General features: G+C 39.5%; 1 protein-coding gene across 12 annotated transcripts in view; it reads left to right on the forward strand.

The window, feature by feature from the left end:
* arvcfb (ARVCF delta catenin family member b) overlaps positions 1 to 23,402 on the forward strand; it is a 336,448-nt gene that overhangs the window by 308,650 nt on the left and 4,396 nt on the right. For 11 of the 12 annotated variants that reach the window (XM_047381042.1, XM_047381035.1, XM_047381034.1 and 8 more), the window contains 7 exons: positions 6,819 to 6,946; positions 8,844 to 8,994; positions 9,211 to 9,403; positions 11,352 to 11,463; positions 12,911 to 12,998; positions 19,349 to 19,440; positions 22,707 to 22,819. In XM_047381042.1, coding sequence (XP_047236998.1) covers positions 6,819 to 6,946; positions 8,844 to 8,994; positions 9,211 to 9,403; positions 11,352 to 11,463; positions 12,911 to 12,998; positions 19,349 to 19,440; positions 22,707 to 22,808 — 866 coding nt within the window. In that variant the 3' untranslated portion in view covers positions 22,809 to 22,819. The remainder of the gene's footprint in view (positions 1 to 6,818; positions 6,947 to 8,843; positions 8,995 to 9,210; positions 9,404 to 11,351; positions 11,464 to 12,910; positions 12,999 to 19,348; positions 19,441 to 22,706; positions 22,820 to 23,402) is intronic. The other variant, XM_047381040.1, reaches the window with a different exon arrangement.

A 23,402-nucleotide genomic window follows, 5' to 3' on the forward strand; every position in this document is an offset into this window, starting at 1 on the left:
TTTATCCTGTGGAGCACAACAAAGCCCCTCATCTTTGGGACCCCGGCACTAATTGAGTGTTACCTCAATTGCAGAACTGGTCACCATCTCGCGCTTTAAAAAATAACCTGCTGCTCCTCCCCTCTCAGCCATTTAGGCACATTTCCCTGCTTGTGTCCATTCATATCTCTATGACTGTGTCACAGCTTGGTTTCTGAGCGTAATTGTGTGCACTGCTGTATATCAGAGCTCAGCAGGAGTCACGCAAGGATGCCACAGCTGTGTGTGATGTGCCCCACCAACATACAAGTGTTGGAAAGAGGCTCATGGGGCTGAGCATGCAGGGAGTCAGCATTGATGCTGGCTACGCTTTAATGTTTTTATTTATGGCATATGTTTGTATCATTTGCTTTCAGCATGTGGTAGAGACGTAGATGCAGAATGCCAGCTGCATAGGAACACTGTTTGATCTGCGGCAAGATTAAAATGCTGCACTTTTTTCAATATATTACTATACGTAATCCAGTATGGAAGTTATCAATGAGCATAAAGCATATATATGTGTATATATATATATATATATATATATATATATATATATATGTGTGTGTGTGTGTGTGTAGATATAAGCTTCCAGAACTCTCTGAAGCTCTCTCTCTGAAGCTGTGAGCACTATCTGATGACTTGAACTGGCATTTTTAGACTTGTTAGTACGTGTTTCACAATTACACTAAAAAATCATCTTACACTTTTAGTCGCTATGGCAACTGCAATCTCATCTTTGGTTGGTAGTTCGCTGTCATTTTGTGTGGAGCAAACACTATATGCTGCTGTTATTAGAGCCTACAGTACAAACAACATTTTTTTCCCGCTCCACTGCAGTTATTTAGATCTGTTAGTGTATAAATTGTAAAAGTACATACGTACATGATTCGGTTTGTTGGAACCACAGCCATGGGGACAACATGAATGGCCAGTATGAGCTCTTCTGGAACTTTCAAAGTAAATCGCATTTACCTACTTCCAGCACAGCCAGGAAAAGGGGTAACAGCGGACTTCCCGTGACGTCACTGTCCACATAAAAACACCGCTCTTGCTACATCCTGTCTCTTCTACGTGGGTCCCCCAGGGGAACTGGACGGAGGGACACAGCGCGCTAATGTCTCTTTGCTGGCAAACACATAAACTCTTCAAACTGGATCCAAGAGTGTCATACGATCACGCGATCATATGCATCATAAGTTAAGTACAAATGAATTGCTGTGTGTGTATCTGGTATTTATTTGTGAACGGGGTAATTAAGGTACAAGCGTGGCTTGACCTTTCTCTCTGAGGTCTACAGAAGCAAACTGTGTTATAGAGTTCCCAGCAGAGACCCTGTCTCTATGAGGCTGAGTGGAGCAGTTTTCCCGGTGTGAAGGAAGGACAACGGGACCGCATCACTGTGGTTACAGCAGTAACGTGCAGTTTGGCCAGCAGGCACAGCGAGCTGCCCCTCCCCACAGCTACGGAGGTTAGCTGCAGCTAACCCTTTGTTCACAGTGGATGTTTTCTTCAAACTTTGTCGCCCTGGACAGCTTTTCCTCAGCACGGTTCACCTAAGAGGTTAGGTTTGGGCAGAGAGAGAGAAGTGATTTAGAATGAAATAATCTAAACATTATTTTTGTTTTATGACGTTTGGTTTTGTTTGTGTTGAAACTCCGCTATCTTAGTGCTAGCAGATTATCTGCTCAGCACCTGTGCTCAGTTAGTGTGTTCTGTGTTTTTTTTTTGTGTTAAAGTTAAGACAAACTTTATTTAAACGGTGATTTTAAACACAGATCGGCCATAATGTGCCGTCCATGCTTATGCATTTTAACCCCTTTTTTATTAGTGGTATTTTAAAGGTGTGTGTTTGATTCTGATGATAAGCTTTAAGTTTCTTTTCTTAGCTTCAACCGCTAACAGCTAAGAACATGTGCTTGCCTGCTAAAGATCATTTACCCGAAAAAGTTTTCAATCCAGTAAAATAATATTTCCCTAAATATTATTTTACCAAACTTGAAAACTAAGTAAACACCATTAAGCCAATTTCTCCAGAAAGATTTTGTTCTTATTCAAAATAATATTTCTTTAAATATTATTTTACTAAATAAAGGCAGCTAATTAAACACTGTTGAGAATTGGTCATCCAGAAGGTTGGTTTTATTCAGCAAATCATTCTTAAAACATTATTTTATTAAAATAATATTTTATCTGATCTTGCATCGTGAATGGTTGTCTAAAGGTATGCTGATTATTGCCTAAGTTGGTTCCAAGACTAACTTAACTTCATTTCCAGGTTCTTCAAGATAATCCTTGGTTCTCAAACATAAACATTGCATGGTAATGTCGCATCACTCTTTTGGTCATGGTTTTGAATCATCTTTAATCAACTTGTTTATATTGTACATAGCCCATGAGTCTTCCTTATTCTTTCATTCTGCTTGGTAGTTTAGTTGGATTGTTTTAGCATGGTGAAGAGTTTGTTGATTGAAATATGTTTGACTTTGAGTTGACTTATTTTTGTTAATAAATTCTTGTATTTTAAGAAATTGTGTGAATTCATTCCATGTATGTGCAGAGTTTTGCTGTTCAATAAGGTCAAAGCTTGGCTCACCCTTTTCGATTTTGTCCTAATGCCATCGCCTTACTGTGTTGGTATTCACAGGACAACCCTTAACACACCGAAATATTATTTAATAAATATTAAAGTATTAATATTGAATATTAAATAATATATTCATAATCATAATTACAACAGGTTATTGGGGGTTTGTCACTGATCAAATGATACATAATATTGTACTCATAAACAATATTTTTGCAATATTTTGGGAAACGTGTTTAATTGTAAGATGCCAAAAAAGCATTCAAAATGTTACATTTTTGATTTTCATAAACAGAATAAGGGTTTTGTAGATTTGTAGAAATATTCACTTTTACACAGGTTTGATTAGTTTAATGATTTTAGATTTTGAAGCAGAGATAATCAAATGCCCCAGAAGCCCTGAAATAGCCCAGCACCAATTAGAAGATGCAAACTTTACCATTGTTAATGGGTAACTATTAGCCAGTCATGATTTCCTTAAAATGCATAGAAAGCCTTCCTTTTTTGTTTGTCAAAGCTTTTATTTTCTGATGAATGCCACAATTCTGCCACCAGGATGAACACAGATGGAGGCTTCTCTAATGCTTTTGTAACAGAATGTTGACGACATACAGTCGACTGTCAAAACTAGTCAGGACCACGGTGTCAAGCTTAAAGCAAACATCTTTATTACCAAGGCTCCTAATAGTAATAGCTTACACTAACCTCACCTTATAATGTCATGCTGGCAGCAACTACACAGTGAATTGTGAACGAGAATTCTCTTTTTAATATCTACATATTGAAATATGGTGTATTATAACAACCTTATTACACCCCTAATATACATCACTAATACAGTTTTTATGCCACCAAAAACTTTTCACTTGCATATACTGCCATAAACACAAACAGAAGCATGATGTTGGAAGAACCTCATCATGTTTTCAGTCTGGCACAGAGTTGTAGTAGGTCTCATCTCACTGACAGCTCCTCTCCGTGTCCAGATTGTAATTCTGTCCAACAAACTGACAACCAGCACCAACAACACCACTGTCAACAGAGGCCAAGAATGCAAACTGGCAAGGGGATAATCAGGAGCGGCCTGACGTGGTGACATTAAGCCCTCACTGCAGATGCAGATGAATATAAAGCTTTGGCAGAAATATTTTCTGGCTCAATAAATAAAATATCCCTCTAATGATAAAAATGGATTCGTGAATCCTCCCACCGTTCCATTCCTTCCATTAACCTGAACAAACTACATATTGAATATTATTTGATTCAACTTTGTTGTAATCGTAATTTAAGATGGTTTTAAAAAAGATTTCTGCAGCCGTTCTGGTGATCTTTAAGAGCTTTCTATTCATTTCAGTCAGGTGATTGACCGTTTTGTTTGTTATGCCACGTAAATGTGACCTTTGAATCATTCAAGCACAAAAAGCTTCCTAAATTCAAAAAAATAGTACAGATAACATCATTTGGAGACTGTACAAGTACTAGGCTGAAAATTGGCAAAGAAGTAGTGAAACTCCAAAGTAAAAACCTTTGAAGGCCTTCAGAAGATTTGCAGAACTAATAATGAACACTTTAAGAGATTTTGTAAAAGTCTGATTTCTTATAAGCAAGGTATTGCATTTCATTTGGTTGTTAGAGCAAGAACCACATAGGGGGACCTCATGTGGGGGAAGAAATATAGTGAATATGCTACCAAGAGTTCAACATGCCTGACTTTTCCTCAGACAGAGTCTTCCTCGGAGATGAAATGCCTTTCAACAGGCCTAACAGTCTCCAGTCTGCTGAGTTTGCACCCAGTACACCCAGAAATATGAGGCAAATGCAAAATGTTGCTGAGTGGAGGGTTTGCAGGCTTCCTCCTCTCTCGCTGTGCTCCTGAGCGAACCTTTTCATGTAATTCATGTTCTAGCACATGGTTACAACCTGGATGCGACATCTCTAACTTGTGCTGCTTTGCTGAGAATCATTTTTTTAGCCCCTGAGGAACACTCATGTGCCACCTTGGGTTTTTACAGGTCAAAATGACAGGGCTATTAAAATGAAGACACTTATTTTTGCTTTAAGAGATAGTGCCTTAAAGCTTTTAAAAATTTGGTTCTTTAAAATGAACACAACATTCTTCAAACAGCATCTTCAGTAACTTTCGCCCGATCTGGCAGTTCCTCCCACACACATTCTGGTAGAGAGCTCTTGAAGGGAAACGCCACAGGAAAGAAAACCATTGTCAGAGGTCCTGAGTGTTAACAACCATGTTGCTCTGTCTGAATTTGGCAATCTGAGGGAAGCCCAGGCCTCTCTGTAAATGATGGGTGTGATATGTGGATTTAGTTGGACTTAAGGACACAAGTTTAATTTTATGTTTCTGTTACCGCCCAAGCACACAACTTGCCCTCTTCCCTATGTCACTATTTTTAAGTTCCTAAAGAGGAATATCCACTTTACATTTAGGCAAGACATTTTTTCATTGCAAAAATTTTCTAAAAGCCTGGTTAGTCTCTGTGCATTTCTCCTACAAGGTTACTATATATTCATTCCCACAAAAATAGAGGAGTTTTAAAATAAAAGCTAACCTCAGAACACATGAATAAACATGAATTTGAAATGTGCTGTGGTAGAAAATAAAATGTGAAAGATTATTTTACCCGCTATTTTCATAACTTCTGCTTACTTTAGACGTGGTATGAAGAAGATAGTGAAAACCTTTATTATTCTTTTCCAAAAGCAGATTTGTAGAGATTGAGCAAAGTGAGCATTAGATGTTTACATGTTACGTATGGGCTGTAAAAGACAAAATAAATGTTTTAGTCAAGTGTGAAAATCTATTTAAAATAATTTTTCTTTAGTGTGATGGTTCCCTCTATATAGCATGGCTTTATTTTTAATAATTATTTTGGGACTGATTGTCTTGCAAAATTGGTGTTAGCCAACAGGGTTTTATTAATTTACAACCAATTCAAAAATAGTAGCAGTTGACATATTTTACTGAATGTTCCAATTAGTTGCCAATATGTCTAAATTCAACATGTGTGACAGACAGAGGCTAATGAGAGAATAAAATGTTACTTGGCTGTAATATTTTTAGCTTTACAGGTATCTAGTGAATTCAGCTGCTGGTCGACTTGTTTGTGAAAATGTTAGGTGGGTGCAGTTTGAAATCCTGTTGCAGACAGCTTTATTTGACACCGACTTTTTCTACAGAAACTGCTAAATGATGTAGGAATATAATGACCAGCAACTGCCAAAGTTTAGCTCTTTGTTGTTGTGGCCTGAATTAACCCTTATAAAATATAGTTTTCTTTCTAGAAGTGACAGCTAACTTTGAACAGTTAAATAGCTAACTGGATGTTCTTTCCTCGGTAACATCTTCTACACCATAGGGTGTTGCAGTTAGCACGACCTGGCTGTGTTTAGGTATGGTGCATCCACTAATCAGAAAAGATTAAACTTTTGAGTTTTTGAGCTGAAAATTCTCCCATCACCAGGGGACTTTATTGATGCATCTCTGCGTCCTTCAAAGAGTTTAACAGTTTAAGGTTACGTTGTTTGGTTGCCTCCATCATATAATTGTACATACATTGTGTTCCTTGTGGAACACTAATGAGCTTATTTGTTTAAAGTAAGAAAAACCCTTTGATGGATGAGTTTGATTTAAGTTTTTATTAGAAGCCTCTGCCTCCCTCGTCGTGCCTGCTCTGTCTAATAGCTGATAAATGTAATTAGGTTTCCATCACAGAGAGGAATAATGATCGACTGTGGCTGAACTTCTTGTGTGTTAGTGAGATAAAACTCCCTCTCAGATAGTCGGGGTTCAGCCTTGAATGTTGGATCAATAATCTCTCCTTGTGTTCCCTTGTTATTGTCGAGTGTTTTCAGTGGTGATGCTCTCATGTTGCTAAGCGGACATTCTTCTACAGATTTTTTAAAAGGGGCTCCTCTCATTGTTAGTTTCTGCTGAAAAATTGTCTGCATGTTAAAATTGTGAAAGCTTTACTGAAAATAAAATGTTTCAACCCACATTTTGTGTCATTTGCAAAGGTCTTTCACTGGTACCAGAGGTGTTGTACATTATGGTAAACCCAAGCTTATTTTCTCTTGTTGTGCAGAAAGACTGAAATAACTTTTGTAATACATTTGCTGGCTCCTTCACAAAGCCGATCTGCCTCATCTGTCCTGCCAGCAGTTTAACAATTTGTCTCTATGTGTCCCCCTGCAGGCTTTGAGCTGCTGTACCAGCCTGAAGTGGTGAGGCTCTACCTGTCTCTGCTGACGGAGAGCCAGAACTACAATACCCTTGAGGCAGCTGCAGGGGCTCTGCAGAACCTCAGCGCTGGACAGTGGACTGTGAGTCCTGGGATAGGGGAGGGTCCAAAGAGCAGACACCATGTTCAAACTGACTTTTGCCTAATTGCACACTTTCTGCAAAGTTTGATGTTGGCCATGGCCTTTCAGTACATTTTACAGCTAGAAACACCAATTAGGTGTAAATGGCATCCCACTCTGCTTAAACAGAGGGCAGGAACAGTATAACTCTGAAAGCAGCAACAGAGTTAAGCTAAATGTTAAACTCAATGTGCATTTACTACGAAGGTGACTGCCAGTCAGCTGGATGAAAGGCTTTAAGGACATCCAAACTTAATAGATTTTGATCAAAGAAACTGATTTCCAGGGTTCCTACAGTCTGGAAACATATGGAAAAAAATATGATTTAAGTATTTTCCATCCATCTCTTCCTTTCTCTGCTTTTTGGGGGTTCCATATTTGATGTTTTTTTAGTTTTTTGTATTGATGCTTTCAAAAACTTCTGAAAAAAAAAAAAGAACTTCTGAAAAGGTGAAATTCTGACATGAAAGACGTATTGAGACCTTGGATTTTTTTGGAGTTTATATTTTTACCATTTTTTTTATTTTATAGTATACAGGCAGAGAATGATTAGAGAGAAGTGGGGTAAACATGCAACAACCTAGGGTTGAAGGATTCGTAGCCTCTGTACATGGTGCGCACGCTCTACCTTTACATCAAGCTACGCTCCGACTTTTACTTTTTACCTTGAGGTCGGCGCTACAGAGCACAATTTGCAAAAACTCTCACTTTATAAATATATATCATGTTTATATATTTATAATTAATGTATGTAATGTATGTGCGCTTGAAACAAAGTCAAATTGGAAACTAAATTTAACATACAGCCCACTAAATCTAATTACAGTGAAATTAGCAACTTTTGCAGGCCCAGTCTGTCAAATGGAAAACCTTAAGAAAACGTGAAACCTAACTCAGAATCTTCCATCCAGTTCATGACATGATTAGATAATACATGTACACCACACTCATGTGCAGCGCTTTTGACGGTGGGTAAGAAGAGTGGCTCTCCAGCCACAGTCAGGTAGTCACTCCAATCACAGCAGTTGTGGAGCTGCTAAGAGGATGTGCGGTTCTCAGGCTGTGGTAAATTATCAATGCAAAAGGGCTGGCTGTCAAATGCTAGTTTACGCTAAGCACCTTAGGCAAGAGAGGTCACCTGTATTTCTTAGCAGACAGGTAGCACTTAGCGCACAACTGCGTTATCACCAAAGTCCTTCTCTTCAGGCCTGTGGAGCAGACTAACCTTCATCATTCACATTGAGCAGCATCAAGCTCCAATTTCAATGGAAAAAACCACAAGTTCTTTAGGATTTTGTCTTTCACTCTGTTGTGCAGGGACTTCAGATAATTTAGTACTAATGACTTTTAGCTAATTGAAATTAGTATCCCATTCCAGATAGGTTTGCAGTTGAATTGACCACAGTGATAGTTTGTGTTCATGGCCCTTTGGATTGGACAAAAGCATATTCTGACCCATGACAGACTATCAGAGGTTTTCAACCCTACTCATTCCCTGATTTTTGTCCTTTTCACACATTTTCCACAGCTTACTACTGCCACCTGGTGGCTCATTCATTCCCAATCTCTCTTTAATTGTATCCCATGGGGTAGCAGTTCTTAGAGAAGAGACGCTTTTATGTCAAAGTTAATGTTTTATGCTACAAAAAACAAGAAGTAAAACCCACTGATGATTAAATTCAGACAAATTAAAGCACATGTCCATTCAGAGCCCCACTATGCAGTGAGCTGAGCAGAAGGAGAAGCTGCCTGGCAGCTGCTGAGTGACTGATGGAGTGTTTGTGCTCACAAATGGGAACGGGGCATGAGAAAAGGAAAGCTTATTTTTTGCAAAAGGATTCCCTCCGCTGTCTTCCAGTGGTCCAACTACATTCGAGCCACGGTGCGGAAGGAGAAAGGTCTCCCAATCCTGGTGGAGCTGCTGCGTTCCGACTCTGACAAGGTGGTCCGAGCTGTGGCCATTGCTCTGCGCAACCTTTCTATTGACCGACGCAACAAGGATCTGATTGGTATGGAGTATTTATTAAATCACACATGCTTAAACAATGGAGATATGCTTATTCTCCCGGGTAACTACTGAAGCAATAAGATTAATGTTAAGATTAAAAGGCTATACTGAACATGACATCTTCAGATGTTTTTTAATTATATTGCAGATCTAAGGAGATTTGACTGAAACTTTAACTTCAAGCCTTTGCTGTCTTCAAAAATCCTTCCCCTTACAGGAAGTTACGCCATGCGGGACCTTGTGAGCAACCTGCCCAGCGGTCAGCAGCGACCAGCTAAGAACCTGGAGGAGGACACCGTGGTCGCAATCCTCAACACAATTCACGAGATTGTGACGGACAGCTCCGAAAACGCTCGGTCCCTTATCCAGGCCCAGGCCATCGAGAAGCTGGTTGCCATTAACCGGACCAGGTGAAGGTTTTAAAATATACCAAAACAGTTTCCTGAGCTGGAAACTGTGACAGACCAACACAAAGTTGTGTACAAATGGAAAGAAATTAAAAGATGGTTTTCAGCAGTTTTTGAAAATAAAAAAAACTGCAAATTTATGGGTATATATATATATATATATATATACCCCCCCACTAACACAAATTCCTGTAGAACCACTTCTACAAAAGACAATCACTTATACCTCCAAGTGTATCTTGGGTTTGCTCCTTGGACATATATAGACAGCAACTTTCCCATTTCAGCTTACAGCTCAGTCACACTTATGCCAGATTCTCGTTTGGGTCATTCAAACACATGAATGTGGTTTGATCTAAACCATTCTGTTGTGCTGTAGCTCTGGCTGTTTAGGGTCATTGCTCTGCTAGAAAGGGAACCTCTGCCCCTGTGCCTGGTCTTTGGCAGGTTATCTTCTAGGATTGTCCTGTGTTCCATCATCCGCTTTGACCAAAATCCCTGTCCCTGCCTAAGAAAAGCATCCCCATAGCATTACACTTCCACTGCCATATTTCACCACAGTAGTTGTGTGATCACATAGATATCTAATGTTAGTTTTCCATCATATATAGTGTTTTGCATGTAGCCCAAAAAGTTCAGTGTTGTTCTGATCTGATTGGAGCACTTTGGATCTCTGAAGCTCTTCCAGGGTTACCAGGGGCCTCTGAGTTGCTTCTCTGATTAATGCTCTCTTTGCTACCCTGGCAGTTATGGTGAAAACAACTTCATACTTGTATTTTCCGATGACGGAATGAAAAATGCCTCTTGCGTTCTTTGAATTTTTGGATATAGTTATATAACCTAACTCGGCTTTAAACCTCTCCACAACTGTATCCCTGCTCTTGGTCTTCATGATGCTGTGTGTTCACTAATGTTCTCTAACAAACCCCTGAGGCCTTCACAGAACAGAAGAGTTTATTTTGAGACTTACTGAGACATACAGGTGGTCTCTATATAGTAATTTGTCAAATTTAGATGTGAATGGATTTTACTTAGGAGCATCAGTGTAAGGACTGAATACAAATGTGCTCTGCAAGTTTTTCCTTTGTAAATAATTAGTAAAATCATGAATCGTTTTCCCTCCACATCACAGTTTATCCACAGCTTTGTGTTTGACTATCACAAAGAATCTTCCAAAAGCCCATAGCAGTTTCTGTAGTGTTTCCAGGGGTGAAAAGTTTAAGAGGTATGAATACTTTGCAAGGCACTGAGAAAAACGTGTGTGTTTAAGCTATGTGATAACTTTAGTTAGGCCTTGGAAGCTAGTTGAAGCAGGAGCTTTTTGTTAGTATTCATGGAGAATAGTGTAATGCATCTCTAATAGTTAGAGTTTGCCTTTCACATACTGAAACGTGGGAGCCTGCAGACATTTCTACCCACCACACATCATTAAACAGGCTTTTACCACTGGAGGTGACGTTGGTGGTGGAGCTCTGAATCTGTACTTTTCAGACTGATTTTAAACACTGGAGGACTGACCTACCTCATAATGCACTCTTATTTTACAATCAGGAGCCCTATTCAAAAGCTTATTATTGTGTTTGGATCTATTGATCCTATTGGCAGCTGCTAACTACCATGAGTATACATTGTTTAGTCACAGAACAAAAAGCTTTGTTCCTGGGGTTAGCGTACTCTGATGTGAGTCACCCCCCAAACCACTTTTTAATTAATACTGGTGCCTCAGAGGTAACTAATGAAAAGAAATGTGCGCTCATCTGGTTATGAATTAAAAACAGAAGCAGAGCTTGAAGCCAGGCGTGGAGGCAGAGCCTTTGAATAAAGTGATTGATCGCAGCCGCACAGATCCACCACACCAACTGTCACTGTCAGGGGGTTAGATTGGCTTTCTTGCTCTAATTTCTCTTGTAAATTCTTCATTTATTCACTTCTTTATGTGTCCCACCCTCAGCCAATCAGCTCGTGAAACAAAGGCAGCATCCCACGTACTGCAGACGGTGTGGAGCTACAAGGAGCTGAGGAACACTTTGACTAAGGATGGTTGGAACAAGAGCCACTTCCAGGTGCAGACCTTTATTTTAGTACAGGTTATTCAATTCAGTACTTCCTGCCCTGTACCGGTAAAAGTTTAGTGATTAAATAGCACAATTTAATCCACCATGGCTTACATAAATCATTCATTAATTCATAAATCCACCATCATTCAGCACTTTCTATTCTCTTATTGTGCTCACTCTATATGTAGCACTTAACCTCAACAGTCAAACACTATTGAAGCAAGTTGGGCTTCAGCTTCTTGCCAAAGTAATCTTTGAATGTTAGTGGGCTTTATTATCACACCATCATGATCTTCTGGCTGGAACCACACAGCCACAGTTGTGGTTGCCACAGTTATTGTAAAGGAAGCATGCCAAAAAACAGAGTAGCTCAAAATTTCAAATCACAGTCAACATTGGTGTGGGCAATATCCCAACCACAAAGGGATGCAATATGTGGAAGGCTAGCATATTTCAGGTGACAGGCATTAAAACTAGTGATGCTCTGATCAGGCTTTTCTTGGGCAATACCAATTTGCAGTTTTCCTTGAGGTCTGAACCGTATCTAATAAACCAAATCCAATTTTTTTCCGGAGTGCTATGATACCTAAAACATACAAAGGAAACTATCTAATTCTTCTTCTTCTTTGTTCTTTGATAGAGGTAGTGGTTTTGAATCCAACAGATATAGAGGTTACAAGATTACCCCTATTGATGCATTAAAGTATATATCACCAACCTTTATCTGTCGATGAAAGTAGAAGCTGGTGGTTGATGCTTTTCAAGACCAAATGGTTGCAGTTTTTATTTTGGATCCAGGTAATCAGAAAGTGAAACAAAATATTATTTTTCAGTGTTTTACCCTCCAATCGCCACTCAGGGCCAATCTAAGGAAAGCAAGGGAGATTCTGATCTCAGGCCGACTCTGACCGGTGAATCCTTAAATACACTGCTCCACAATAATATATTTGGCTTCCTCGATGCCCACAACTGATATTTAATTTAGTAGATAAAGATCCTAAAGCTCAGGGTGAGTGATGGGGAAATCATGATGGTGGAAAACAAAGATTATTGTGAGGAAAAGTGGGTAAGACACTACGACTATAAACACAATAATTAGCAAAAATCTAAAAAGGACATTTTCTTTCCTGATATTGTGCAGCCTTACTTAAATATAGTGTTTAAAGATTTCACACAAACATTGTTAAAAAAAGGTAGTTTCTTTTACATAAGTTGTCTAATAGGAGTGTATTTCCATAAAAACATTTTAGAAGCTCCCAGTTTGACTCTCCTGAATTCCTAGAATAATTAGAAATACATCCCATAAGGCTAAAATTTGTATACGCATATGCAAAGATCAATCTAAAGTCGCACTTAAGCTTTTTCACAAAATTGAGATAGTTACTGCATTAAACTGAAGCATTAACAGATCTGACTGAGTTGTGTTATATTGCTGCTTTATCTCTTTACTCAGCCTGCTGTGACGGCCACCCCAAAAGCCACCAAGAATGGCAAACCAGGTTATGACGACACCACTCTGCCGCTGATGGAGAAGAACCAAGGTCAGTCTAAGTGTCTGTTTCGTGGAAATCAATTATTTTGTGTTCTAGAGAAAAGTGCTTCCTTTTCTGCTATTGTTGTCAGAAAATCTTACATGAGTCTGTCCTCAACCACAATTACAAATTCAAACACATAGTAAAACTATACATTTAATAAAGTGTTTTACTAAAAGACTCTCTGTTGTCCTCAGACTGGAACTGTAATATTTGGCACATTTCAGATGTGCTACTGTGTTGAATATCCTGTCGGAGTGAGTCACTTTAGTTTAAGCTTCAAACTTGAGATGATCAGGGATAGCGATCTGAGTCCTTTAAGGTTAGGCATTTGTAGTCTGAGTCTGATATGTCATTAAAATCAATGCCACATATATGCTTGAAAGCTAAATCTGATTTGAAAAGTGCAGTGAAATAACCCGTTGCGTTTCTTCGTTGTTACACTTATTGACTCACCAGGGACTTTCAGGATGCTGCAGTTTCCTTTATGAGTTTCTTCCTGACAGAGACAGATATTTTGTTCCAACTGGAGTTTCTGCACATCAGCCTCGATATGTTGCTCCAACACATGTTAACTAGGTGGATAAGGCTACTGCAATGTTCTGACAACAAAATGCCTAAACCATGCACATCTGGATCATTTGTTTCTTAACACATATGTGACTATGCTACAGCTACATCCTTCAGTAAACACGTTTTGCTCCTCCTCTAATGATGCTTTAATACAGAGAGGTTTGCTTAGTTGCTAGGCTATTGTTAGCATGTTTGCTCCCTGTTTTTGCCCTGTAAAATATTTAAATGTGGTTTTGGTCAATCGTGAGTGGAAGACATCTACAGAAAAGGTTCTTTTTCTGGTCACATCACATAGACATCCCATTAGCTGCACCAGCCAATGACGTCTCCCTCTCACACTGTGAACATCACCTTATTATAAATGTGAAAAACACAGACTGTGCGGGAAAACATGGGTTTGTCTGCAAATTACGGCTGTAAATTCATTCATAAATATTAACTAATTAATCGCAAATTAGTACAAATGAATCGAGATTAATCACATTTCAAGTCAACTTATAATAAAAGGATAAGTAAAAGTCATTTAAACAATCAATTTAAACCAAAGGATACTTTAATAGTTTTGTTTTACCTTGACACCCTTTCTGAAATCTGTGAAATAAAAACAAAACTTGCTGTTGTATAAACAAGTGCATCACCATGCGTTCATTTTGTGATTCAGAACATTGACTGTTTGGGAAAAAAAAGTATGAATTAGTGTGATCCGTTATTGTGTTGTTGGCTTGCTTGGACAGTGGCACACCTCACGCTCCAAACTGCTGCAAAGTAGTCTGTCGGAGCCCCCCTCCCTTAAACGCTGCTGCCACACCAGGATGCTTTGCCTTTAGATGATATGTCAGTGATGAAATTCTTCGGTGAAAAATTCACCCTTGCAAACCAAGCAGGTCATGTTTTGTCCAGAGCACCGTCTTGTCACAATTTAAAACACAATTGTCCATTTAGAAGCATGTCTTTCTGTTTTTCCATCGCTAAGTTTTCTGAACAAATGAAAATGTGTTGGTAAATGTGGAGGGCCCCCTTTACAAAGTAATGATTGAGGTCATTTATTTTAACGCATCAACAACAAAAAAACGCAAATAGTTAACACGATAACTACCCTACTACAAATGAATGGTTTGGAAGCTGTGCACATGAAAATAGTCTGTCATTGTCAAAAACCAGCTGTGCAAAATACATCTGTGTAATATGCCAGGGATGAAGGTCACAAAACATTTAAAAATACCATCATTGGGACCATGAACCCGATTTGGGTTTGGATCAGAACATTGCTTCTTCTAAGATTAAAAAATGTTGTTTCACATAATTCTTGAACAGAATATAAATTCGATTGTCACGTTTTTGTGTTAGTGCTGAACGACTTTTTCTCCGCAAAAAGAAAACCAGATATATGTTGTCTTAAAGAGCAGTTCTGCCTGTAAATAAAAGGGAATTTGTGATGCGCAATGGCTCGACAATAAGCATCCTTCTGACCGAAATTACAAAAGCAAAGCAACACATTACTATGCTGGATTTTGGCAGTTTGCTGTTTTTCTTTTTGCAGCCATTTGGTGACGCTCATGTCCTCATTCTCAGTTTGCATTCTTTGGTCGGTGCCCAAACATCATTACTGTTGGAAAGCTGCAGTGTTTTATATCTGCTACTCTGTTTGTCTGCAGCTGCGGTCCTAATGGCACAAATTGTTTGTTTGTGTCTGAAAGGTGTCATATCACCATGTACAATGGGGCACTGGTGATAAGACTCTTATGGACGAGCTGGGTCTAGGTAAGAGCCAGGCTGTGTGGAAGTCCTCAGACAAAAGAGAACTCTATTTCGGCTAATAGCTCTCCAGCATCTAATAGTGCATTATTTGATTTGACGCCTCTCCTATTAGATCTCAAATGTTGCCAAATATTTTGTGGTGCCTGAAATTTTGAACTGATTAGGACTCAGGAATCAGTTGTGACTCTTGAGGGCAAAAGTTTTCATCCTATGTATGATTCTTCCTAGATACCAAACGGACCCTCCTGGGGTATAAGGTACTTTTTTCGGTCTAAGCCCCTGAACATGCATCAGCCAAATCGTTCACAATACCACTTGGCACATTTACTAAAAATCTAAAATGAGGGGCCACAAAAAATACTCCATTGAAAGTGGAACTTGGAAGTTGTAATGCAACAGCTTTATGCCTTATAACATTTTGGGAGGGAGTGCAAAACTGCTGATGTACATTTAGAGCTAAAATAAGGTAATCAAACTTTTCCCCCTCCATGATATTCAACTTAAATGAATGAGAGAGAACTGCTTCAAAGAGTTTGAGCTGCAACTGAAGCTTCTCCACTCTGACTAAATGACTGTACTTTAAACTCTGGAGCCATTCTGCAGCTGTTTGTTAAAGCTTTTATCAAAGTGATTTAAAAAAAACTGTACTTTGATACTGCCATACATTTAAGCTCTAAAGAAGAAAACACTTTCATAAGCTTAAACATGTGGAAAAGGAATATGTTTTGGGGGTTTTATGCTGTCTTTTTGTACGTGACACAACTATTTATAGAAACATTTTAGGAAAACTGCCACAATATTACGATACATGTATTTTATCTGTTAAGATCTGTTATTTATGTTTTTTTGATGAACTACCCGGTATCATGCTAATCCAAGACTGGCTCATTCATTTAACTTTATCAGACATGTCTGAATAAAAGTGGGAGAATAAAGAAAGAGAAAATGACCATTGCTGTCACTTGATGAACCCATTAAAATGACTTACTTTATGTCTGAGCTTCAGGTAGGGGTGTCCTGATACTAATCTGAATCATTTAAGAATAAATGTTTGCTAATACCAATTTCGCAGTCTGATTATGGTAGACATGGGTCAGTGTGAGATACCATGGTTTCATTGTATTTACACAGACATTTAAAAGAAAAATGAATAACATGACATCATTTTTTTAATCAAAAACAGCTTTCCAACCAGCTCATAGCTTGCCAGCTGTGATTTTAAAATGCTTCTTTAATAACTCGTCCCTTTGTGGTGGTGTAGCGAGCTAAGTCTGTCTTTGATACGAGGGACCCGGGTTTAAATCCCACTTTTTTTCAGGAAAGGCATCTGGTGTAAAAACACTGCCAAGTCCGTGTGCAAGTTGGAATAGCTTTGCCACTGAATAAGGAAGCGGCCAGTGATTGTGGGACTATTTGGAAACAAAGCCCACATTTGTCAGACAAGAAAAAAGTGTAGTAGCTTTTTGTTAGCCAGGTGACTGGTAATGTTCAGCAACAGGTGTGTCTATTCTTTTTTTTAGTTTTTGTTGAATATTTGGTTTCTTCAATAAAATTGCATCTTAGACCTGTTGACAATGTTTTTGTGTTTCTAAAGCTAGGTAAACACTACCAAATCAAGTCTGCTCTGATATGATGTGCTAATTCAACTCATAGCATACTTCAGTGCAGTTTCAATTAATCATGTTTGGGGAAAAAACATAGAGAAAAAGGTTGTTCTCCTGTTTCATAAATTTGGTGCCTTTTCTGGAGTGCCAGAAAGCGTAATGAGTAGTATTTAAGCCGTGCTCTGTGCAGCGGTACCGTACACAGCTAGCTGTCTGAGCCTGCAAGGTTATATGACACTGACAGGGAGGTGCAGCAGTCAGAACAATCTCTGTTCTACCATAAACATCACTTTTTTAAACTGTCTTTAGCCTAAGTGAACCACAGACATGTCTTAGCATGTGGTATAAAATACAATTTCCTTTCGAATAGTTTCTTACATCTACAGGTCCTTCTCAAAATATTAGCATATTGTGATAAAGTTCATTATTTTCCATAATGTCATGATGAAAATTTAACATTCATATATTTTAGATTTATTGCACACTAACTGAAATATTTCAGGTCTTTTATTGTCTTAATACGGATGATTTTGGCATACAGCTCATGAAAACCCAAAATTCCTATCTCACAAAATTAGCATATTTCATCCGACCAACAAAAGAAAAGTGTTTTTAATACAAAAAACGTCAACCTTCAAATAATCATGTACAGTTATGCACTCAATACTTGGTCGGGAATCCTTTGGCAGAAATGACTGCTTCAATGCGGCGTGGCATGGAGGCAATCAGCCTGTGGCACTGCTGAGGTCTTATGGAGGCCCAGGATGCTTCGATAGCGGCCTTTAGCTCATCCAGAGTGTTGGGTCTTGAGTGTCTCAACATTCTCTTCACAATATCCCACAGATTCTCTATGGGGTTCAGGTCAGGAGAGTTGGCAGGCCAATTGAGCACAGTGATACCATGGTCAGTAAACCATTTACCAGTGGTTTTGGCACTGTGAGCAGGTGCCAGGTCGTGCTGAAAAATGAAATCTTCATCTCCATAAAGCTTTTCAGCAGATGGAAGCATGAAGTGCTCCAAAATCTCCTGATAGCTAACTGCATTGACCCTGCCCTTGATAAAACACAGTGGACCAACACCAGCAGCTGACACGGCACCCCAGACCATCACTGACTGTGGGTACTTGACACTGGACTTCTGGTATTTTGGCATTTCCTTCTCCCCAGTCTTCCTCCAGACTCTGGCACCTTGATTTCCGAATGACATGCAGAATTTGCTTTCATCCGAAAAAAGTACTTTGAACCACTGAGCAACAGTCCTGTGCTGCTTCTCTGTAGCCCAGGTCTGGGGAATGCGGCACCTGTAGCCCATTTCCTGCACACACCTGTGCACGGTGGCTCTGGATGTTTCTACTCCACACTCAGTCCACTGCTTCCGCAGGTCCCCCAAGGTCTGGAATCGGCCCTTCTCCACAATCTTCCTCAGGTTCCGGTCACCTCTTCTCGTTGTGCAGTGTTTTCTGCCACACTTTTTCCTTCCCACAGACTTCCCACTGAGGTGCCTTGATACAGCACTCTGGGAACAGCCTATTCGTACAGAAATTTCTTTCTGTGTCTTACCCTCTTGCTTGAGGGTGTCAATAGTGGCCTTCTGGACAGCAGTCAGGTCGGCAGTCTTACCCATGATTGGGGTTTTGAGTGATGAACCAGGCTGGGAGTTTTAAAGGCCCCAGGAATCTTTTGCAGGTGTTTAGAGTTAACTCGTTGATTCAGATGATTAGGTTCATAGCTCATTTAGAGACCCTTTTAATGATATGCTAATTTTGTGAGATAGGAATTTTGGGTTTTCATGAGCTGTATGCCAAAATCATCCGTATTAAGACAATACAAGACCTGAAATATTTCAGTTAGTGTGCAATGAATCTAAAATATATGCATGTTACATTTTCATCATGACATTATGGAAAATAATGAACTTTATCACAATATGCTAATATTTTGAGAAGGACCTGTATGTACTTCCTCTGACTTCATTTTTAGGTGCCTCGCCACCTCCTGTAAAATAAATCTAACTTTGATTCCTCTTCACTCCGTAACAACTTCAAGATGGAAGCGCTTTGTGGTTAGATTAACCTAGTGGCACCTAGGTATGGTGTGTTCACTGACCATAAAAACATCAAATTATGACCGCTCGGTCGCTGGTCAGAGCTGATGAAGCAGAAAATCATCTGACTTAAGTCAGCTGATGATTTCTCAATCTGTCTCTAGAAATGGTTTCTATGAACAATGTATGTGTGTTCTGCTTTATTGAGTATTTTTTCGGGCCCTAAAATATAAAAGTGTAAGTTTAGATGTATGAATAATCCTTATGTTTATGTTGGAAAACGTTCCCAAAGGACAAGCTTTGTCTCTGTGTCTAGGAAATCTTGAAACAAATTATCCCAATCAGAGGAATGAGCTGACCACTGTTTTCTGATCTCATTAGATGGTTACTCCACCATTGACCAGAGGGACAAGGACTGCAAATACAAAACAGATGACAGTTTGGCGGACCTGACAGAACGGGAACCATTAAAGGTACACACAAACCTCTTCTTATCTCATGTGGTTCCGAGGGCACAGACAACAAGAATTTCATGTGGAAATATTATCCCTTGTTCTCTCCCCGTGTCTCTCTCCTTCCCTCTCTGTGCCTTCTGTGGTGGTCCTCATTAGAAGCTCTTAATTCTATCGACCCTTTAAACAGGCTGGAAGTTGTCGTCCTCAGTTAATGTTGCCACCATAGCTTAGAGCTGTGGACACCCTCAGATCTTTGAGCCACTAGTTAATTGCCTGTAAGCTTTTGGAGTCCATAAAGCAATTAATCTGGGGCTGATTAAAAGAACCGTCAACAAGCACACTTCCTGGAGAGGAGCCTTGTTACAGAAATGAGCACACTGTCGAACTGTCGAGAGGTCGTTTGCTGATTATGCAGCTAGAGCTTGTTTATTGTCGAGCGGAGTGAGAAGATTATGGCCTCGGAGGATGGCCGACATGTCAGATGACTTTCAAGTACTTTTTGGCTGTTTAGGTTTCATCAAATTAAGTGCGTGATGGATGAGATTTCCCTTGGGGGAAAATTAAACATCTTCCTGCATCAGTTCAGCATATACATAAATTAAGGTTCATATATTTACTTTACTTCTGAGGGTAGGTTTAAAGTATGTCTGAGGTTATATCAAAAGTTGGTTACACGCAATTAACAAAAAATTAGGTATTTTCTTTAAGTGACAGCTTACTGATAACTAATGTGTAAGGTTTCTGATTAGAGAAAGGTTTAAGGTTTAGGAAGTCTGTGTAGCCTTTTCTGTTCAGCTTCCACCGTGACCTCAGATAACTTTTCATACATGTGCTCTGCTGCAACACTGCAAGAGTGAGTGCATTTACTTCCACCTCAGCAGGCTTTGGTTTTGATCATTAGTGAGATATGATGTTTACACGAATTGTTCAAAACCTCACTGCATCATATCAAGGTCCCTCATAAACTATGCACAGCTGCGTCTGACTTCTCACTAACTTCAAGGCAAAAATGGTGAGAAAATAGAAGCATCTTCAGCAAACCAATGCTTACCAACTGCACGCATTAATGTAACTCAAGTGTGGATTAACAATAGCCTTAAAGCCAAACATATTTGTTCCCAGTGAACATCCAGTCACATCCCTGCAGTGAGTTGGTGTGTAGTAGATCAGTGAAAGAGATCAGCTAGAATAACAAGTGTTTGCTACTGAATGATGGTGTAGTTGCTCCTGAACACAAGATTTGAATGTGAGGGGTGCAAGTCAGTGAAATCAGTGGTGTATGGTCTGCATCGGTGGAGAATGGATGTGTAAGTGTCGTAGTGCACAAACAAAAACAATTCAGAAGTCCGTTTAGGTGTAAATAACTGAGGGTCCCACCAGGTCCTCAAGTGTCCAATGTCAGTAATCAGAGTTGTAAAACCAAATGTAAGCCCAGCCTGTCCACAAGAGACCTGGAGGGGTCGTAACACCAGTCATAACTTGGAAAACAGTGCAAATCTGGACTCAGTATCACCTATTTTCCAGCAAATACAGCGCAAAGACCAGATTTTACTATATCTTAACAGTCTTCGAAGTTTACATTCATTATGGACATGATTTGTAATCAGTTTCAATGATGTGTTGGAACTGTTCAGGATGGAATGATTATGAATCCAGAATCTGCATTTTTTTTATAATCCACAAAGGATCAAAATGTTCCAGATAGGTTTCAAAACATTGGAGTACATACACTCCCTCTAACAGTTGCACCAATTGTCACCAGGGAAACCAGACATTTTTGTAGCCATCAAAAAGCTTCTGGCATAATTCTGCCACGTTTCTTATCAGAAATAGAATTAATTATACCTGGTTGGTTTTATGGCAGAGACCAGGCTTTTAAACATGCTAGTCAGCTTTAATAATTCCAAACCCAGTTTTGGTGTGTGTTCGGGGTGATTGTCCTGTTGGAACACCTAACTGTGTTTCAACCACCTGAAGGAGACCAATTGGAAGGTAGTCCTTGTTCTTCTTCATTCCACCCATCTTGTGCAATGCATCAGCACCACAATGGCAACAAAACAGGCCCTTGACATAATACCACCACCACCATGCTTGACAGTTGACACATTGGTGAACCTCACCTTCATTATTGCAAACAGTCTTCTTGTTCCTGTGTTTAAACAGCTCAACCTGTGTCTTCACTGAACATAGAATTCTTCACTAGAAGGCATTTGACTTCCCCATATGGGCAGCTATAAAACAGTCATGCTTGACAATGTTTATTTTTATTTTAGTGGTTGGCACGCTCTCAGTCTGTATCATTGTAAAACTAGCTTCACTGTGGACAGTGCACTGGTGTTAAAGCATCTTCTAGAGCATTTTAATTGCATCATAACCAGATTAAATGGACATTCATGATGACCAGATGTATACTACTGATGGGCTTTGTGTGTACATATCGATACATTATTATCATTTGTGTCAGTAAACATCCTTCAGTTTATTCAGGTTTGGTTGAAGAAGATTCAGTTTTAAGTAATTTCTCAAGTTGTGGGAATGGTTCTTTTTGAAGGTCTGATATAGTAACTACACTGAACAAGAATATAAAAGCAACACTTTTGTTTTTGCTCCCAGTTTGCACGAGCTGAACTCAAAGATTTAAAACATTGTCTATACACACAAAATAACAATTTCTCTCAAATATTGTCCACAAATCTTTCTAAATCTGTGATAGTGAGCATAACTAATCCATCCCACCTCGCAGGTGTGGCATATCAAGATGCTGATTAGACAGCATGGTTATTGCACAGGTGTGCCTTAGGCTGGCCACAATAAAAGACCACTCTGAAATGTGCTTTTTTGTTTCTTTGGGGGGGTCTGAAAACCAGTCAGTATCTGGTGTGGCCACCATTTGCCAGGTTGTTGACTGCGGCCTGTGAAATGTTGGTCCACTCCTCTTGGAGTGTGTTTTTGTTCAGTGTAGTTCTCAAGCTACAGTTGTGCTCATCCTTAGCCTGTACAGGTCTCTGAGCATTACTGTGAAGCTCTGTGTATTTTCTAGACCTGATCCTCTACCTGCTTTGAATGCAGCTTATTTCCTTTGCATGCTTTGTTTTGCTGTTTTCTGATCTCTCTGACTTCTTTCCAAAGCTCTCCTTGTGGCAGGGAACTAACTCTGGCTTCTCTGATCCAGGATGCAATCCATGTTTGTTTTCAAGCCTTTACGTAAAATGTACTGACCTCTTTGTTTTACTGTGTTTTTGTTTGTTTGTTTGTTTTCCTAACCCGTCCTCCCATGGCGACAGAATGATACAAATAGGAAACACTATATTAGGAGTAACAGGCCTGCGGTCAGTCTGGTGGACGCTTGTGATGTTAAGCCTCAGCCTGTTGACTCCTGGGTCTAAGTGCATGCATGGTAGGTCTGTGAAAAATCAAAAGTACAACCCTGCACTTTCTAGGTTTGATTCTTGCATCATTTTCAGCTGTCTTAGTCAATAATTTCATCCCTTTTTTCCCTCTTCACCATCACATTGCATCATGTAGATCCTCATGTACTGCCCACTGAAACAGATCCCAGATCAGCTGAAAAATTTGTTTTATGATTTTGTGTGTAGAGATCCATTGGGCAAAAAGAACCCCCTAACATATTTTCCAAAATTGCAAACCTGCAGTGCAACACAGCAAGCATTCAGCTTGTAAACACATAACGAGACTTCTCCTCTCTGTATCACTCATGGAGCATTGACAGAATTTGTTCTCTGTTTACAATTCGACTCCGCCTCCTTCATTGAAATGTACGCCCAACGCCTCGCTCTCTGCTTCCCCCGACAACCTTTGCTGGAATGGGTTCGCAAATGATAGAGGGGAGTCATTCTCTTTCTAAAGAGATGCTTCAGGGACTCAGGTGGCCCTTAATGAAATCCTCCCGGGACAAAGAGAAAGATATGCACACGAAGCACTCCTGTCTGCATTCTTAAAATATGTTTCTGGGGTAAAAC

This window comes from Girardinichthys multiradiatus, chromosome 12 (genome assembly GCF_021462225.1).
Source record: "Girardinichthys multiradiatus isolate DD_20200921_A chromosome 12, DD_fGirMul_XY1, whole genome shotgun sequence".
Taxonomy (NCBI): domain Eukaryota; kingdom Metazoa; phylum Chordata; class Actinopteri; order Cyprinodontiformes; family Goodeidae; genus Girardinichthys; species Girardinichthys multiradiatus.